A 20088-nucleotide genomic window follows, 5' to 3' on the forward strand; every position below is an offset into this window, starting at 1 on the left:
TCAGATTCACTTGTCTGCACATCCCACCTTGAAGAAAATGATGACTTTTCTGTTCATAGAGTTGCTATTTTCTTTGTTCTCCAGCTGAATTTGTAGGTGTTGAGAATAGTTTGATAGTCATCTAGCTGAATTCCCAGGATTTAGCAAAACTTAAGTCTCCTACTCCTCTGTTATCTTGGACTCCCTTTCAACTTTTTTATTTATAATAATTATAGTTAGTGTTTCCTAAGCAGCTACCATATACCAGTACTTGGTTTTCTCAAATTTAATTTATGTAACAGCCCTCTGAGGTGTATACTGTTATCTCCATTTTGCGTATAAGGAAAGCAAAGTTAATTTTTTCTAGGGCTATAGTTAGTAAGTGGATGTATTGGTCAGGATAGGCTAAATTATCCTATATAACAAACAACCCCAGATCTGAGTGCCTCAAAACAGCAAAAATTTATTTTTTGCTCATGCTCCATGTCCATCATGGATTGACTAGAAGTGTTCTGTGCTACATTATCTTCTATGCAAAAGTCAGGCTGAGGAAGACTCCATCTTTGTATTTCCTTGATTGCTCAGGTAGGAAAAAAGGGAACATGACCTTAAGGTTTCTGTCCAAAAGTGATTCCAGTCACTTTCACTTATATTTCACTGTTTACAACAAGTCATGTGGCCATTTATAAAAGGAGGGCAAGAAGTGCTGTCCACCTGTATGCTTAGAAGAGAAACAAATACTCCAGTGAATAGAATTAATAAAGTCACAACTCAGTCCAAAATCTGTGCTCTTTCCTTTGTACCATTGGTTTCATAGGATTATTGCAAAGATTAAAAATATGAAAACATACAGAGAATTTAGCAATATACAATTGTAGTTTGTACTCAACAGATAGTGAAATGGAATCCTAGACAGTGGTTAAAGTAGAAACAAGTTAAGTTTGTCTTCAGTATTCTTTTCTGGTCATTTTTTGGCGTAAGTCTCTCTTGGCCTCGCCTGATGATCCATGCAGGAGGCTGTCTCACAGTTGGTAAGGCCCCACGGCTGTGCCCTTTGCTCCAGCCTCTATGCCCAGCAGACTTCCTGTGCTCTCTAGATTTCCTCAGGAACTTACTGTCATATAGCATCATTGGCTAGTTTCAGATGGGCTGATGCTTAGAGGGTATTTATTTAATCTCTGGGGAGGAAACTGAGGCCCGGAGCAAGGCCCAGACATGCCTGAGAACATACGGCTACTCAGTAGCAGACCCAGGACTAGAACCTACTTTTTATTTCTGAGTTTAGGGCCCTTCCTGCTGCTTCTCACAGGGCTGAAAAACTGGTCCCCTTGTACCAGGTTGGAGCATTCTGCTGACAGGGAATTCATATAATTTTTCTCACTTTCTCTCTTACAGTTCTGAAGGTGAACAAGAGGAGACATTAAAGGAATCACCAGAGCAGCTGAAAGAGAAAGACATGTAGGGCCACCAAAGGGTTGCCTAACGATGCTGTGTAAAGTCTTGGTTTTAGGGGAATAGTATTTCCTTATTTTTAAGAGAATACTTTCTTCCCATTTTTACATATACATTTAACGTGAGCATGTTTCTTTCAGCAAAAAGCTATTACGAGGATGTGATCTAAATCAATAGCATCTTATAATCAAGGAAATACATGATGATGATGATGTTAATAAGTTTACACTTGAGGTAGATGAAATCTGTTTTCCACATAAATATATTTTCATCTGTGGAAATAGTTTCTTTTTAGCTGCTGAGATATGTTTAAAGTTATTATCTCTTTTTAGGATATTCCCTAATATTCTCTTTCAGATACATAAGATATTCTAAGATAGTCTAATTCTGGCCTACTGCCAAGTAAAGATTATTGTCAAGAGCATCCTTAAAAAGTACCCCTTGGGAATATATTGTTTGATTTTTCTAAACATCTCCTAATTACTTTGTGCTTTTAATTTCTTAGATCCCTGACAGACATTCAAGACCTCTCCAGTATCTCCTACGAGCAAGGTGGTTCTTTTAAGGAAGTCTCATGCAAAACACCCAGAATAAACCACGCACCTACAAGTGTCAGCACTCCGCTCAGCCCAGGTAACCAATGCAGGGAGAAGAAGTGTTTGGGAGAAGAATGGTTCCTGCCCCACTGGCTTTGGGAAGCCAGGCTATGAGAACAGACTGGCAGCTGTTTCCCCACAGTGCAGAGGTGTCTCTTTAGTTCTAGAGCTGGTGGGGATAATCCCATGGGGGCCCACGTAGGCATTGGTGGTGATGGTTATTAAATTTTTTTAGATTATTTATTTATTTATTTGAGGGAGAATGAGTGAGAGAGAGCATGAGAAAGGAGAAGGTCAGAGGGAGAAGCAGACTCCCCAAGGAGCTGAGAGCCCGATGTGGGACTCGATCCTGGAAGTCCGGGATCATGACCTGAGCTGAAGGCAGTTGCTCAACCAACTGAGCCACCCAGCCCGGTGGTGATGGTTATTGAGCAGCTTTGGGAGTTTTTTTTACTTAGGTGGTAGAGACCTGCAAATGCAAACTGTACTTTGTACTCTAGCACTACTAAATTTAGTGCAAATACATTGGCTTCTCTCGTGTTTGTAACTCAAAAACCTATTGTACTTAAATGTACATAGTTTTGAGTCCTGCAATCTCAACAGCCAGCATCAAATAGCCTTTCTGTGGTGTCTTTAGTCCCAGTATATTTGTGGTTCAAATAATCTCCCTTTATTTTGATGGCCAAGTTTAGAGACTGTCTTTTTTTTTTTTTACTTTGAGGAGTTATGTCTCATATCAGCAGTTATTTTAGTTATTAACAATTCAGAGAATCCCTGGAATAGATATAGAGTTTTATGTTTTTGTTTTTAAATAATGTAAAGGACCTGGAAATAATTGCCCTCTTTTCTACAACAGGGTCAAGTTCTTCAGCTGCCAGCCAGTATAAAGACTGCCTTGAAAGTATCACGTTTCAGATTAAAACAGGGTCTACCTCATGCTGGAACAGTCAGGAATCTATTCAGACTTCATCTGATACATTTTCAACAGTTCGAGAGAAAGCAAAGAGCCTAGATTCCTTTCTTACTTCCTCTGAAACTGTCCCTTCAAGATTGACTGATCTTGTAAGTATACTGACTCCACTTTCCATACTCCCGGAGTCAACCCAGTGGCTTTAGGGATCCAAAGTACTAAGATTTCTCCAAATCTATTTTACAAAGAAAACAAGAAATAAGCTGGATCTTCTCTAGGCCTCCTTGGGGTGTCTCTCTGAGTCTGTATTATAGGATATATCTTGGGTTTTTGTGTCCCCCCCCTGCCCCCGCACCAGAAATAATGTTTGGCAATTAATTTCTTTCTTTATTTCTTTTTCTTTCTTCTTTCCTTCCTTCCTTTTTTTTTTTTTTTTTAAAGATTTTATTTACTTATTTTAGAGAGAGAGAGAGAGAGAAAGCAAGCACACAAGCAGGGAGAGTAGCCGGCAGAGGGAGATGTAGTCTCCCTGCTGAGCAGGGAGCCTGACTTGGGGCTCCGTCCCAGGACCCTGGGTTCAGAACACGAGTTGAAGACAGATGCTTAACTGACTGAGCCACCTAGGTGCCCTGGCAATTTCTTTAAAGAGCCAAACTGCCCCAGTTTATGATGCTACTACCTTCACCAGCAGTGTGCTTTCTGTCGATGCATCTCCTACTCACTTGAGGAGGCTTGAGTTCTCCGTTTGATGCCTCCTCTGCTTGGTTCTCTGAGAGTTTTGACTGATCACCTTCTCTGAGCTCCTGGACCAATAGTATGCAATAAAAACACATATTTTGTGTACTACCTTCTCCTCTCCTCCTCTTCCTCCCCCGCTATCCTTTTCTTTTTCCCCTTCTCTCTCCCTCATATTTCATATGCATGATCTCTTCAAGAAGACTACAAATTCCATATTTGGCACTGTTCATTAAAAATCTGTTGACCATTCTATAGGCAGATCGATGTCTTGCTTTGGCCCTCAATTAAAAATCATCTGTTGGGTGCCTGGGTGGCTCAGTGGGTTAAGCCTCTGCCTTCGGCTCAGGGTATGAGCTCAGGGTCCTATAATCAAGTCCTTTTTCGGGCTATCTGCTCAGTAGGGAGCCTGCTTCCCCCCAACTCCCCCCCCCCCGTCTCTCTGCCTACTTGTGATTTCTCTCTGCCAAATAAATAAATAAAATCTTTTAAAAAAATAAAAATAAAATAAAAATCAACCGTCATCTTCTTTTTTTTTAAAATTTTTTTATTTGACAGGGAGAGAGATCCCAAGTAGGCAGAGAGGCAGGCAGAGAGAGGGGTGGAAGCAGGCTCCCCGCTGAGCAGAGAGCCCGATGTGGGGCTCAATCCCAGGACCCTGAGATCATGGCCTGAGCCGAAGGCAGTGGTTTAACCCAATGAGCCACCTAGGTACCCCAGCTGTCATCTTTGGGCATTTGACTCACAAAAGGTCCACTCTGAAGTAGGGCGATAAAGAACTTTATGCTTCATTCAGCCATCTGTTAATTGGGCAGGTTCTAAGTGCCAGATAGCTTGCCAGGTCCTCTTCTAGGCATCCAAATATAAATAAGATAGACATAGTCTCTGCTCTGGAGGAGCTCCCCATCTAGTGAGAAAGGCTGGCGTGATCCAACACAAAGGCAGGTACTGGGCACTGGGGAGGCAAAGAGAGGTGAGAAGGGATTGCAGAGGAGGGGCCTTTAGAAGGAGTTTGACTCAATCAACAAAACAAGTGACTTCTTCCATCAGTGAAACACAGGATTAATCTTGGAAGTGATTGAACTTCATGGGTCTTTAGAGCTCAATACATGTGTCAATTACCATGTTTATGTCTTACTTATAGAAAAGATTGTCTGCATTTACTGGGGCTGGTTCCTCCAGCATTGCTAAGTCACCTGACATATCATCCCATGCCACCCAGAGAAGGAGCCTGCCGAAAGGTAATGTGTTTAATATAAAAATAGGACCAAAAAAAAAAATCCAATTTAAGGGAACCTTAGTCTCATCTTTGATGCTACATTAGATTCAAATAGAAATGCTATTTTCCCTCTGATTATGAAAGTAAAACATATTCATTAAACTTAGAGAATTAAAAAGAGCTATAAAAAAACCTACTATTCTACCGCCAGTTTTTAAACTTCTTGTATTATTTTGGTATGTATATTTTTCATCTTTTTTTTTTTTTTTAATAAACTCTCTGCCCAATGTGGGGCTCAAACTCAAGACCCCAAGATGAAGGGTTGCATGCTGTACTGACTGAGCCAGCCAGGCATCCCTCTAATTTCATATTTCTAGAAATATACAAAAATGTATATATTTTTAGCATAGTTGAGATCATAACTGTGTGTCAGCTCTGGGCTTTTTTTTATTCTTTGATGCTATATTTTGAGGATTTCCCCTTAGTCAGTGGAAGTTACAATAGTCCATTCTATATATGTTGCTTAACCAAGCCTTTATGTTGAAGATTTATATTGTTTTCTTTTTTTTTTTAAGATTTTATTTATTTATTTGACAGAAATCACAGTAGGCAGAGAGGCAGGCAGATGGGGGGCGGGGGGGAGCAGATTCCCTGCATGACCTGAGCCGAAGGCAGAGGCTTAACCCACTGAGCCACCCAGGCGCCTCTATATTGTTTTCTAATTTTTGCTCTTTGTACGAAAATCTTTGTCTGCACCTCTGATACCTTTCTCAGGATAGATTCTTAAGAGATAGTTTTCAAATCAAAAGATATGAGAATATTAACAGCCCTTGAGGTGTGTTGCCTTTGCTATACTAATTTTTTTTTTTTAAAGATTTTATTTATTTATTTGACAGAGAGAGATCACAAGTAGGCAGAGAGGCAGGCAGAGAGAGAGGAGGAAGCAGGCTCCCCGCTGAGCAGAGAGCCCGATGCGGGACTCGATCCCAGGACCCTGAGATCATGACCTGAGCCGAAGGCAGTGGCTTAACCCACTGAGCCACCCAGGCACCCCTGCTATACTAATTTTAATGTCTTATGTTTTGGCACAGTTCTTGGATTTTGTGAATTATGCTGAGGGGTTTCGGTTATTGTTACAACTGAGCAGTTAGGGAAAGGCCCAAAGAATGGTTGCTTTGTATCCCTTGGCCTGATAATCTATAGAGAAAGACCTCCCACTTTATGTTTTGTTCATTTTGAGTGGTCCAGAGCCTCTCTATCCTTCTGGAGCCCCCAGCCACTTAGTAAGAATTTGTACCTCATGTACCCCAATATCCTTGAGAAGGAAAGGACACGGATCAGGCAGTAGTGGGGTGGGTATGGGGCCAAGTAGGAAAGGGTTTGAAGTAAAAGGGGGAGTAAACCCATTCACATGTTAGGAGGTCTCAGGTAGGACTGCTAATGTGAAAGAAAGGCTATCTCCCTGCCTTAGTTTGTTTTACTGTTGAGAGGTCCTAAGTCTATGTGGAAGCTGTGAAAATCCAGTTCAGGGCCAGGAAGGTATTAAGTCATTTTCCCCTTTATCTTTTTTAAGCACTAGTAGAAGCCATTTCACAGCGTCACATTGATGAGCTACCACCACCATCTCAGGAGCTGCTTGACGAAATTGGTAAGGGATGTTCAATACCGAATGTGCTCCGTGGCCTTGTTTGTTATGGTCACTGACCACAGTGTGGTTCTTTGTCTCATGTGTAAGCACTGGTACAAAAGCCTCTCAGAAGGTCTCATAGAATGTACAATTCAGGAAGGAGCGGTTTTCCAATGAAATGGGCCTCGCACTACTACTGAAACCTGGCCGGGATAATTAGCCTGTGTCTGTTGTCATTTTGTTACTTAAAGGACGTATGGTAATGATTCTAAGAGAAATAACAATATTTGAGTGGTTTATTAAGATGAAATTCTTTTATTAAAGGAATTTTTCACTTCCTTTTTGAACCGAACCAATGATAATTTGGAGGCGTTTTGTCTAGCTACTGAGGCCAAGACATATCCTGTACTTTTCAGTTTTGCCATCAGCGGGAGGTATTTAAGGTATCGGGATCATGGATGAGTTACTTTTCTAGTGGCACAAGAACTAGGGTGGAACCAGTCAGAGCTGCCAGAACCTTCCTTAGTTTCTTATTCTGTACTCAAGGGCCCTTCTTACCTCATCACACCTCTCCTCCAATTCCACAGGGTCACAGGGTTGTTGGGTTAAGCTCTTAGGGCTCCCACCCCTACACCCTTTCCTTCTATAGAGATCCCCAGGAGTCTTTGCAAATTCCTTCTCTCTAGTTGCTTTTCTTAGTATAGCAATAGAACTGCTGCTTGTAAGAGTAGAGGTCACCTACACATGTCCAGCTCAGGTAAATTCTCAGTGTCATTTGTTCTTGGTCATGACTTAAGGCAGGACTTTTAGGATCCTTTGCAGTTTGACCTTAGTGATACTTTCCCTCTGGATCCTGCTGTCTTCTCTCTTAGTCACCATATGGACTCCCCCATTTCAGCAGCTGTTAGCAGGTTTCATCCTGGGCTCTAGCCTCATGGCACAGCGGTACCACGGTATACGCTGCAGAAACCCTCCCTCATTTTACATATGGGAATTATCTGGACCAGGTTTCTAGGTGATGTCTGTACTTTGACATGAGTCAGCAATTTCCCAGAAAGACAAAAGCGCAAGGGCACCTGGGTAGTTTCTCTTAATAATGGACACTCCCATGCAATGATTGTGTATTATTCTGTTGTTCCACCTCAAGAGAGCTTTGGGGAGTGCCCTGGTGCTGACACCTGTTCTTTGGGAGGACCCACATCCAAAGGACCCACATCCAAAGCTCTAGTCTTCTGACAAGGGCCTAAAGGGGAGGATCCTCTTGAACCCTAGGATAAAGATGATCCTTTAAGATCAACAGGGGACTATTTTAACAAGGATAAAAATGGAATTTTAAATTTCAGATTATTTGAAATAATCAAATGGGGCCCCCTGATGCCCAGGAGCGGCAGGAAGGGCCTATTTCCTGACCTGCAGGAAGAGAGAGCCCTGTGCCTGCACACAATAGGGCTGCATCAGGGACCCCATGGTCCCTGTGTGTGCGCTGCCTCCCATCTATCTTCCTGCTTTGCTCTGGGAGCACTTGAACCATACTGTAAAGCTAGCAAGTGCAAAGCAGTATGTGGGGTCTAGCAGACACTTGTCTTGGTCTTGCAGTGAATTCTTTAGGAACTAGAAATTATGGATATTCTTTGCCTTCTGTCTCTTCATAAACTTAGTAAAAATATGAAATATAGGCTACAGAGGTGGGAAAAATTGGAAGTTGCTTTGATGTTGTTCCACACTATTTGAGAGAGAATAAAATACAGATTAGGAGCATAGATCTTAGAGCTGGACCATCTAGGTTTAAATCCCAGCTCTGCATCTTACTCTCTATGTGATACCAGACAAGGTCCTCAACCTTTCTTTACCTTCATTTCCTCATCTGCTAAACAGAATTGGCAATCACATGATCAGTCTTGTAGGGTTGTTGTGAAGATTGCAAACATTAATTTTGAATGAATGTGTGTAAATTAAAAACAGTACCTGCCACGTAGGGCTCTGCAAATGTGACCTATCATCGTTACCATTTTTGTTTTTATTTTTACTGTTGGAGGGAATTGAACGACATAGACCAGTGGTTCTCAGAGTAACCTGGGGGGCTTGTAAAATATGATTGCTTGGCCCCACCCCCAGAGTTTCTGACTCAGTAGGTCTGGAATGAGGCCTGAGAATTTGCACTTCTAAGTCAGAGTATGCTGAGTATAACTGAGTGAGTATACTGAGGCTGATCCGAGGGCTGCTCTTCGAGAACCACTGCCCTAGAGAATGGTGTGATATGTAAAGGAAGAAGTAAGTTGCCTTCTGCTTTTGTATACTTGTGACAGAGCACTTGAAGAAGCAGCAGGCCTCATCCACAGTGTTGGGGGAGAACTCAGCAAGTCATCTAGGCATCACTGCAAAAGGTAAGCCAACTACCCAGGTCCTTTTCATCAGGGCCTTGCTGTAACACTGTATTTGGCAACACATTGGTACATCTGGGGTCCTGTGGACCTTGAAGTCAGGGACACTTCCACCTCAGTTGCCACTTTTGTACTGCAAATAATTTCATGTCTCTGAGCCTCAGTCATCCTCATCTGTAAAATGTGGATGATAATTCCTACCTCCTGAGGTATGCACAGTGCCCGCTACATTATAAGATAGTGAACAAACCTTCCTTTCATAGGACTGCTGGCAGGATGAAATGAGATACCATTATGAAATGCTTGGCATAGATTAAAGGGTTCTACACTTCCCCACCCAAATTCCTTCCTTGGGGCTTCAACCTAGAAACATCTAACAAGTAAAATCAGGGTAGTCCCCCACTGTAAATCTGGGCAATTTGTTTCCAGGGTCTCCTGCCTCTTCTTCTATGTGCCCTTTCTTTCTTCTGCTTGCTCTGCTTCCTCTGTCTCTCTTGAGTCTTGGCACAGGTGAGGTTTCCTGTTGCTTCACCTGGCACCAGAGAGCTCCCAAGACCCCAGAAGCAACTGCTGTGAATACAGGTGCCCTGCGGACTGCCACCTGGTCTCTGGTTCTCGTGGGAAGAAGTCATGCAATGCATACTTCAGGGAGCACTGATTAGCCTTAATTTTAAGGCAAACTTTCTCATTTGTTTTTTGATGTTGTTCTAATAAAGTCTTTCAACTGTTTTTAGATCAAAGGCACTTAGAAGAACAAGAAACTAACTGTGAAAAAGAAGATAGCAGTATGCTTTGGACCAAAGAAACTCAGGATCTAGAAGAGGACACAGAGAGGTAACAGAAAAAGCTGGATTTCTGAAAGGATTTAGTGTACCATATCAGTTTGCATTAGTTTGTCTTCTGATATTGACAAATAAGACGGGAAGAAAAGGTCTTTCTTTATATTGTCCTAATAGCCCCTATTCCTGAAAGTTTTTTGTTTTTAATTACCATTGTGATAAGATAAACCTAACAGTTCAGTAGTGTTAAGTTTATTCACATTGTTGTGCAAACAGTCTCTTGAACTTATTCCTCTTACAAAACTGAAACTGTACTCGTTAAAAACCAACTGCCCATTCCCCCTTTCCTCAATTCCTAGCAACCACCTTTCTACTTTCTGCTTCTATGAGTTTGACTCCTCTTGATACCTCATAAAGTGAAGTCATTCATTATTTATCTTTTGTAACTGTTTATTTCACTTAGCATAATATCCTCAGGGTTCATCCATGCAACATGGTCAGAGTTTCCTTCTTCTTCTTTTTTAAACTATTTTATTTATTTGAGAGAGAGCATGCCACACAAGCAAGGGGGCGCAGCAGCAGCAGAGGGAGGGGGAGATCAAGTTCCCTGCTGAGCAGGGAGCCTGATGTGGGGCCCAATCCCAGGGCCCAGGATCATGACCTGAGCTGAAGGCAGACACTTAACCAACTGAACAACCCAGGTGCCCCAGAATTTCCTTCTTTTTTAAGGCTGAATTCCTGTGTGTGTGTGTGTGTGTGTTACATTTTGTTAATCCATTCATTTATTAATAGATACTGGGTTACTTCTACCTTTTGCCTACTGTGAATAATGCTTCTATGAACATAGGTATACAAATATCTCTTCTGGATATCCTGCTTTCAATTATTTTGGATATGTACCCTGAAGTGGTGTTGCTGGGTGACATGGTAAATCTATTTTTAATTTTTTGAGGAAATACCATACTGTTTTCCACAGCAGCTGCACCATTTTACATTCCTACCAACAGTGCACAAGGGCTCCAGTTTCTTCACATCCTTGCCAATACTTGTTATTTTCTTTCTTTTTTCTTTTTTCTTTTTATATTAGCCTCTTTAATGGAATGAGTATGAGGTGATATCTTGTTGTGGTTTTGATTTGTATTTCCCCAGTGATGAGTGATGTTGAGCAACTTTTCATATGGTCCATGGCCATTTGTAGACTTTCTCTGGAGAAATAACTATTCAAGTCTTTTGCCCATTTTTTAATAGGATTATTTTTCTTGTCAAGTTTTTTTTTTTTTCTGTTTTTGTTTGTTTTTACTTCATTTTGTGAGGCGGACATAGGTTTCGGCTTTTTTCAAAAATGTTTCAGTTAAAGGCCTCGGAAGAGAATTTTTAGATCTTTGTAGCCAAATAAGAGAAAAATGGGGGCAATCATCCAGACAGTTGAGTCTAAAAACACAAGGTTACCTCAAAAAACCCCATTCCATTCCTGATTCAGGGCTCTCCTTTGACCCATGCTGCAAGGTAAACCACTTCAGTTCACCTCTCATGCCTTCTGACTTCTCTTGCCTTGTTCCGTGATTCAGGAATAGGACTGGTGTGAGGTGAGTGAGACACACTCCTTAGGCACAAAGTTGAAGGAGAAGACACCAAAAAATGCAGGGGTTGGGGGCACCTCGGTGGCTTACTTGGTTAAGTGTCTGCCTTCAGCTCAGGTCATGATCCCAAGGGTGCTGGGATCGAGCTCTGCATCAGGCTCCCAGCTCAGCAGAGAGCCTGCTTCTCCCTCTCCCTCCACCTGCTGTTCTTCCTACTTGTGCTTTCTATCTCTCTGTCAAATAAATAAATAAAGTCTTTATTTTAAAAAACACGGGAGTCAAGATAGATTATTTTAATGCGGTATTTTTAAAAATGAAAATTGATGCCAAAAAATCCACGATGAGCAGAATGTCTAAAATTTGAAGAAAAAGAAGATCTGAATCTCTCCTTGTACCATTCCCCTTATCCTAATCCTGGTCCTGGGAATCCTTAGGGTAGCCTGCAGAATTCTTTCAGCTGCAGATGATAGAAAACCCCACCATTGTGCTTTGATGGGTTTGTCTCACACAAGAGGCAGTCCCACTGGTTGGCAGGGCATGTCTGCTGTAGCAGCTTGGTGATATGACCAGGGACTTAGGCTCTTTGATATTCTTGCTTTGCCACCATGGCATGTTGACCTTTATTTTCAGACTTGTCACCTCCTCGTTGCAAGATGGCTACTATCCACACACCAGGCAGAGATAAAAGGGTGGGGCAAAGGAATATTGTGACTCTGCCCCTTTTTATCTGGAGAGCAGAAACTTTCCCAGAAGTCCTCCCCTGCAGTGCCTGCCCACTTATATCTCAGTGGCCAAATGTGATGCATGATGCATGACCACCCTCAGTTGCAAGGGAGACTATAAATTGGGTTTTTAGCTTTTTAGCTGCTACAGAAGAGGAAGGCAAGGGAGAAGAGTGCTATGAATATCTTTTAGATAGTGAATCCAGTTTCCGGCACACTCTGCAAGGGCTAAATTATTCTGTGTGAGGAAGGAAAAGAAAGAGACTTGTAAGGGAAGTCTGGGAAATAGAGGAGGAGACTGGAGTCCTGGGACTTGCAAGGAAGGTCCTTCCTGGGGAGACAGAAAAAAAAACAGAGAGGCAAAAGTGGGGGAAGATACATACTTCTTTAAAGTTTTAGTAATCTTTTTTCTAGGGACGCCTGGGTGGTTCAGTCAATTAAGCCTCTGCCTTAGTCTCTGGCCATGATCCCAGGGTCCTGGGATTGAGTCCTGCTCTTGGACTTCTTACTGAGTGGGGATCCTGCTGCTTCTGTCTGCTGCTCCCTTTCTTGTGTGCTCTCTTGCTCTCTCTCTCTCACTGATAAGTAAGTGAAATATTTAAAAAATAATAATTTCAAAAAAGAAATCTTTTTTCTATAACGTATGATATAAATCCCACCCTTCCATCTCCCTAGAACACCTTCAGTAAAAATGTACATCATTATTCAAGCAAGATAAGATGATTAGCTCAAAAAATCCAAGTTAAATTTGGTTGTATAAAGTGCATTGCTCTTGATTCAAAGTTAGCTGCTATTACTGTTTTCCGAAAGGGCTGGCTGTATGGGCACAGATAGAGGCCCACAGAGCAGCTTTTCAGGCCTTCCGAAAACACTGCATCCTGTAGCCTCAGAGGTAGTTCTTCCTCCAAAGTAGTTGTAGGAGTGAGTGTACAATTCTAAACTCAGATGGAAATTGACTTAATGACCTAGAATTGAGACTGAGTCTAACATTGGACTTTGGGAGATAACTATTCTTAGAGGCGCTGAGGCTTTTGGTCAAGGGCCTAAAGAAGAGTTTGGTCTGCATTTAAATCAGATCTAAGTGACCTCTGCTGCTCTAGATACAATCTCACCAAGTTCTCATTTTCTCATGTGTACAGTGAAAGCACTGGTTTAAAGGGCATTTCCCACTCTAAAACACTTGCCTCCTTGTCATGGGACAAGAATTGTCTCAAATTTCTTCACTTGCTCTTGGACAGAGCTCACTCTACTCTCGATGAGGACCTGGAAAGATGGCTACAGCCTCCCGAGGACAGCACGGATCTACAAGATCTCCCTGAAGGCTCTACAAGGTTATTGTTCTCCCATCAGAGGATCATTTTCTTCTTTTTCAGGAAGGAGGTCTAGATTTTAGGGTTTTTAAAAAATACCTTGACTCCTCAAAGAATGAGTGTCTGGTGATGTCATTACATTGCTGTTGTTAAGCCAGCCTTGACTCCTGTCAGCCCCTCTTCCTCCAGCCACCTACAGTGCTCAAGATACTGATTCTCAGACTGATATTAGTATACAGAGAGCCCTCTAAGATGGCTGTACCTTGGCCCTGTCACCTTCAACATTTCATCAGTCATTTGAATTAAATCAGAACAGGCATGCTTATCAAATTTTTAGATAACACAAATCTAAGAATGAATGCTAATGTGATAGGTGGTAGACTGTGGGTTCAAAATATTCTTTTTTTTAAAAGATTTTATTTATTTATTTGACAGAGAGAAATCACAAGTAGAGGGAGAGGCAGGCAGAGAGAGAGGGAAGCAGGCTCCCTGCTGAGCAGAGAGCCCAACGCGGGACTCGATCCCAGGACCCTGAGATCATGACCTGAGCCGAAGGCAGTGGCTCAACCCACTGAGCCACCCAGGCGCCCTTTTTTTTTTTTTTTTTTTTTTTTAAAGATTTTATTTATTTATTTGACAGAGCAAAATATTCTTGACAGGTGGAAATGTTAGATTTCTCTAAAAGATGAAGGTTAGCATTGAACTGTGTAGAATGTGAGGGATCTGGCCAAATGGAGAATTTTGGACTGGAAGGTCCTCCTCACTGTAATTTCATTGGAGGGAGGAAGTTGTGTCTTATTTTTATATGCTCAGCATTTAGCATGGATTTCGAGACATGGTAAGAATTCAAGAAATTTTTCTTGAAGAGTCCATAAGTAGTGACTCCATGAGATCTCAGTTTGATGCTAAAAAGGTCAGTGCAGCATTAATGCTGGATAGACAATTGTATTGTCCAGGCAAGGCGATGTCTCACACTAGAGAGAGGACTCCTGGGACATAGTGTGGGGTGTCTTTCTGGGTGCCATAGTTTAAAAGAGATGTTGGCAAACAGGAGAGGGTGGCCCTAGAACAGTCAGATGTCTGGAAACCATGTCCTGTGAGAAGAGCTGAAGTCACTAGTGAGGCTTAGCCTGAGAAGCAGAGATGGAGTAGAAGAATTGATAGCTCTGCCCTCAAACACCAGAGATACTATAAAGTGAAGAGAGTGTGCTTACTCTCTTCTGCCCCAAAGGACAGAGCTAGTGACTATAAACTGCAGAGTTAGGTATTTTTTATTTAGCAAAGCATATGCTTTCTAAGAGCCATAGCTTTCTGATAGAGAAAACTACTGCCTTTACACTCCCTTGACTGGGAGCTCCTCCCACTCAAGCGCAGGCTAGACAACACTGGGTCCAGACATTTGCCTGGAGGTAAAAGAGAGCCTGAAGGCTTCCTCCAATTCTAGAGCCTATGATTATGTTAGTGATGAGAGATTAGGAGGGAAAAATCCTTTTTGCTCTAGCTGACTTTATTTTCTCTCTCATTTTACATATTTTGTTTTGAATATTTAGCTAATGAGAACAGAAGAAAAATCTCTAAACAGTGTCAAGTTGGTTGAGGCAGCATCTTTTGAGCACGGACAGTGAGCCAGGTGCTGTGCTGAAGCAGAGGGATGGATGTCTCTGCCCTTCAGCAGCTTATCGTTGTGTGGGGCAGATGCTTTCTGCTTACTAGTTTGGCAAACATGGTCCTTAAAATCATTAGATACTTTAATCGGATACTTCAGAGAGAGTTTCAGGAAATAAAGTGAGATAATAAAATAAATGGTGGTTATAAAAAGGACACCAATTAGAACATAAGTGAAATGCTTTGTGGGGGTTGGGTGGAGGTGAATAATATAGCCTAGAGGTTGAGAGCAAAGTCTGGGACAGACTTCTTGGGTTGGATCCCAGTTCCAGGACTTAGTGAGGCCTGTAACTTACTTCTCTGTGCCTCAGTTTTCCCATCACTTAATGGGGATGGTAATGGTAACGGTGACTCCCTCATATAGAAGTAATAAGAATTAAATGTGTTCATGTACGTTACCGCACACAACCCAATGCCTGGCCACTAGTGCTATCTATTGTGATTTCTTTGGAACAGTCCTGTTCTCCTGGGCATTGTGCATATGGTTTGATGCTTGAAATCATTGTCATTGAAGGGAGGAAAATATTAAGGATCAAGAAGCTGGTGAAAAGGAAAAAAAAGGAGAAGAAAGGATCAAATCAGAGAGAAGGAAATCGGACAGCTTTTTAGGAACTTCTGAAGAAGGTATGAATAAATGATTGTTTAGCTTGGAGTCTTTGGACTGTGATGAACATCTTAGTTAATTAGAAATATTTCCCAGATGCTATACCTAATCCTTCTGTGTTTTTCTCCTGTAGTTCAGCCTATGTTTTCTGTTAATTGCCAGTCATATCTTCATCACAAAACCGTAACAAAATCCAATTCTATTTCTAAGCAAGTCTTTGGCTAGTCTCCTCATCTTATCTTGCACACAGTCTGGAAAGATGTTTTGCTTCTAATTGTCTAGTGTCTTCAAAGGAGTTCTATATTTAGCTCACACAGAGGCTGTAGAATCTTATAAGAAATAATAAACTGTGGAAATTAAGTGGAGTCTACAAGTAATATGAGAGGTATAAATTAATCTTATTTCAAAACTATTTCGACAGAGCTTTAGGCATCATTCACAAATGACACCCCTCTATGTTTAGGTTCCTCCTATTTAGGAAGTTAGAAATATTAACTCTTTCAGAATATCTGGTATCCCTTACATCCCTTCCCTGGTTCATTCTCATTATCCTCCTTTTTCTGCCCTGTTTTTGCTTTGTGGACTGTATCTCCTGGGCTTCCTGGCCAGCAGGCTTCCCACTGGTCAGTGCACCTCGTCTCTGCATAGAAGTGGTATCCCCCCAGAAGCACAGCTTCTGTAAGGCAGCCTGTCCTTCTTAGCTGCAGCTATCACTGGGTTCCAGTAACTGTTCTGTCCCACCTCCATCGTAGTCCCTTTAGACTTAGGAGTGATAATGGCTTGCATCTGCTGCTAGTCACTGGATGTCTTGCCATCCCTTGTTTGCTCCCTTAACTCTACCTGTGTAAGTCGTCATCTCATTAAAGGGCTTGGGGTGTACTTGATTTCCTCTGGGACCCTGACTGGCACAAGGCCCACTGCGTGTGAGCATTTAGCTAGTGTTGAATTCACTGAGAACATAACGCAGGGGCTTTGTGAATTAGCATTAGTGTCCATGGCTGTGACGGGGAGTTGCGGAATGTTAGGAGGGAAGGCCCATTAACCGTGTTTTTAGAAAGATTCTCTCTCTGTAGAAGAAAACGACTGTTGTCCACCCTAAACTAGAGAGAGAACATTGTAATCCTGGCACATTTTGACCCAGACAATAATCTGGCTGTGTTTTCTTCTTTCTATATTTCATCAAGAGGAACTAAAACCCTGTTTTTGGAAGCGACTGGGTTGGTCTGAACCATCCAGGTAATGAGTTGGATATGCTTATAGGTCAAAGTTCACTGTCTGTAGAAATAGGAGCAGGCTTTAAACATGAATGATCAAGTTACTGATAATTTTTTAAAATGATAATGAATTTAAAGTTGCTGGATTTTTAAATCTGTTAATGTTTATAGTTAATTAAAATATAAGGGGAAATTCATGCCAACTTTGGTAAAATAGTAGAGTCAGCACAAGAGCAGTTTAAGACAGGGAGGACAGAAGGGTGCTATCAGTTGCTCTGCAGTCATTGTGCATTCCCATGATATGCTAGTTGATTATCCCCTTTGAATTTATAAAGATCCAAATCCCTTTCCCGTGTGTTCAGTTGAATAGAAAGAAACTGCTGTTTGTGTCTTTAAAAAACATGTACACCAACTCGAAACTCCTTTTTTTTGTTGTTGTTTTTTAAAAAATACACACACAGGATAATCGTGCTGGATCAGAGTGACTTGTCAGACTGATGGCATTTGGATCGCAGGTGGACTCCTGGCCAGAGTTTGAGCATCCTGCTGGTGAGCTCCAGCCTCTCCTCATCTGCTTCAGTCACCATCAGGGCAGTGACCCCCTACCTCGCACTTTGTTCAGCCGCCGCAGTAGACGGAACCACTGGCCCTTTCTGTTTGCACACTTAACTGTTTGCACATTTAACAGTTTATTTTTAGTTCACGTTTCTGAAAAGTGAAAGGCAGCTTTTGTTGTAAAATTTTCTCATTGTTTCCAGAATGGCTTTTGGTTTTGTTGTTTAAGATTTTTGAAACTTTAACTCATCTTATATAATAAAATGTTTACTGTAATACCATTTAGGTTTTAGCTGTGTAAGAGAAATTTCTTTGTTTTAGTTATTGGGAGAGGAACTGCCACCCAAACAGTCTTCAATATCTGTTATAAAGTTGGATGTATAAGCAGCTACTGCTACCACCTCTCCTATAAACCGGCACCAGTCATCTGTATTTTATACTAGAAATACTACCCTCCTCTTGGCTAGGATTGCCATATTCCCATTTCAGCTAGAATTGACTTACATGATGAAACTACAGCTCAGAATAAAAGTCCAAGATATTTTGAACTCTTTAAGGTAAACAAACATCATTTCTGTATATTTCAGATTGTATACCTCACCTCATTAGTGCCTTAGAGGATGAAATTGTGGTAAGATGAAGATCACAACCTTTTTTCTAATTTAGCAGCTAGTGACTACTGGCCAGATGCATACACATGTGTAGCCTGGTTTTTAGAGGATCGATATACCTTCATCTACCTCAAGTTTAGAGCCTTCACATATGAATAAAAACTTTTTCTTAGAAGCTGTGTGTTGTTGTACAGTACTAGCCAGCTAATATTTTATTCTTAGCAAATAAATAATAGGTCTTTTGTTTGTGAAAACTGAATTGTTCCTGTTGAGGATGGTCATATTCATACAATTCTTACTAGCACCAAAGAATTTTAGCCTGCACAAATATAATAAGAAGGTACAAATCTGTTTGACCATTTTGAATCAAGAGACAGATGCTTGTCATTATAACCAGAAGAAAATCAAAGCAAACTACTTTACAAATAATACTATGTGTAAGAAACTTGGAGGATACAGGGACTTGTAATATATAATCCTTCCTCTCATAAACCTTTAATTGGTGACACAAAACCAACATACATAAAAATATAAGGGCTGATAGCAGCATGATAAATAGTGAGTTGTGATATTATAGCATTCTCTGTTAGTATTCATTAAGGCTATGAATACTCTGTTAGTGTTCATTAGGCTCACAGAGTCCTACGTAAACTCCCACTGATATGATTTGTAATCTTTTGTCTACAATGTCAGTAGACTCTTCTAGCTGGCCAGTGACTATGTTATAATGGCCAACATTAACAATAATAATGCTGGTAGATAATGTTTATTGGTTGTGGAGCAACTGTTAGGTGCAAGATTCCATGACCTGAGATCATACTGGAGCAAATGTATTTGTATACTTATACATAGCAGCTTTCCCTGAGACTGTAGTTCAAGAGTGCCCTAAGCAAAGTATAAGGATTGTGGAAGTGAACCAAGAGCCAACTTTAGATTAAAACTGATGGTGATATGTTCTTTATGAACCTAGTCCCCATCCTCACATCTGCTCTGTGGGTTTGGTGCTGAATTTTTGGAGTATACGGAGTCCTTCATTTTTCCTCACTACAAGGAAGCAGAGAATAAATATGTAAACAGTTCCAGACACATAAGAGATTGTTAAATATTGGATCACTTTTTTTTTTAAGATTTTATGTGTTTATTTGAGAGAAAGAGTGAGTGAGAGAGAGAACACAAGCCAGGGAAGAGGCAGAGGGAGAAGCAGACTCCCCCTAAGCAGGGAGCCCAATGCAAGGCTCTATCCCAGGACCCTGGGATCATGACCTGAGCCGAAGGCAGACACTTAACTAACTGAGCCACCTAGGTACCCTGAGTTTTTGAATGTTATTGAAATTAAACTGGCATAAATTCAAATTAGATTGTTACAAATTCAGGATACAAAATGTAATCCTCATAGTTACCATGAAGAAAATAGCTGTTGAATACACACAAAAGGAAATGAGAAAGAAATTTTAAACATTTCACTAGAGAAAACCAACTAAACACAAAAGGAGACAGTAATGCAGGACATGTGGGACAAAAAAGTTATAAAGGCATATAAAAAACAAATAGCATAATGACAGAAGTAAGGCCTTCTTCTCAGTAATTAGTTTAAGCATAAATGTATCAAACTCTTCAAAAGACAAAGATTGGTAGAATGGATTAAAATACATAATCTAACTCCATGCTGTCTATAAGAGATTCAGTTGAAATCCAAACACACAAACAGATTGACAGTGAAAGGATGGACAAAGATATTTCATACAACTACTAACCAAAAGAACAGGGGTGGCTATGTTAATATTAGACAAAGTAGACTTTAAATTGAAAAAGGTTATAAGAAACAAGGACATTATATGTTAATAAAAGGTTCAATAGGGAAAGTATAACAATGTATGTACCTAATGAAAGCCACCAAAATATAGGAAGCAAAAATGGACAGAATTGAAGGGAGAAATAGACAATTCTGTTATAACAATTGGGAGACTTCAACAACCCACTCACAATAATGGATAGACCAACCAGACAGAAGATCGATAAGGAGATAGAGGAGTTAACATAACAAACCAACTAGATCTTATATTTACAGAACACTCTACTCAGCAACAACAGAATATGTATTCTTCACAAGTACAGCTGGGTACTTTTTAGGGAAAACCTAAAAAATAGG

The 20088-nt window shown here is 40.9% G+C and overlaps 1 protein-coding gene across 3 annotated transcripts in view; it reads left to right on the plus strand.

The window, feature by feature from the left end:
* TEX14 (testis expressed 14, intercellular bridge forming factor) overlaps positions 1 to 17271 on the plus strand; it is a 95733-nt gene extending 78462 nt beyond the window's left edge. For all 3 annotated transcript variants that reach the window (XM_044248582.1, XM_044248583.1, XM_044248584.1), the window contains 11 exons: positions 1375 to 1437; positions 1937 to 2064; positions 2884 to 3089; positions 4817 to 4913; positions 6471 to 6539; positions 8825 to 8902; positions 9634 to 9733; positions 13219 to 13311; positions 15470 to 15579; positions 16744 to 16795; positions 17235 to 17271. In XM_044248582.1, coding sequence (XP_044104517.1) covers positions 1375 to 1437; positions 1937 to 2064; positions 2884 to 3089; positions 4817 to 4913; positions 6471 to 6539; positions 8825 to 8902; positions 9634 to 9733; positions 13219 to 13311; positions 15470 to 15579; positions 16744 to 16795; positions 17235 to 17271 — 1033 coding nt within the window. The remainder of the gene's footprint in view (positions 1 to 1374; positions 1438 to 1936; positions 2065 to 2883; positions 3090 to 4816; positions 4914 to 6470; positions 6540 to 8824; positions 8903 to 9633; positions 9734 to 13218; positions 13312 to 15469; positions 15580 to 16743; positions 16796 to 17234) is intronic.
* Positions 17272 to 20088: the final 2817 nt, after the last annotated feature.

The sequence above is a fragment of the Neovison vison genome, chromosome 5 (assembly GCF_020171115.1).
Source record: "Neovison vison isolate M4711 chromosome 5, ASM_NN_V1, whole genome shotgun sequence".
Lineage (NCBI taxonomy): Eukaryota > Metazoa > Chordata > Mammalia > Carnivora > Mustelidae > Neogale > Neogale vison.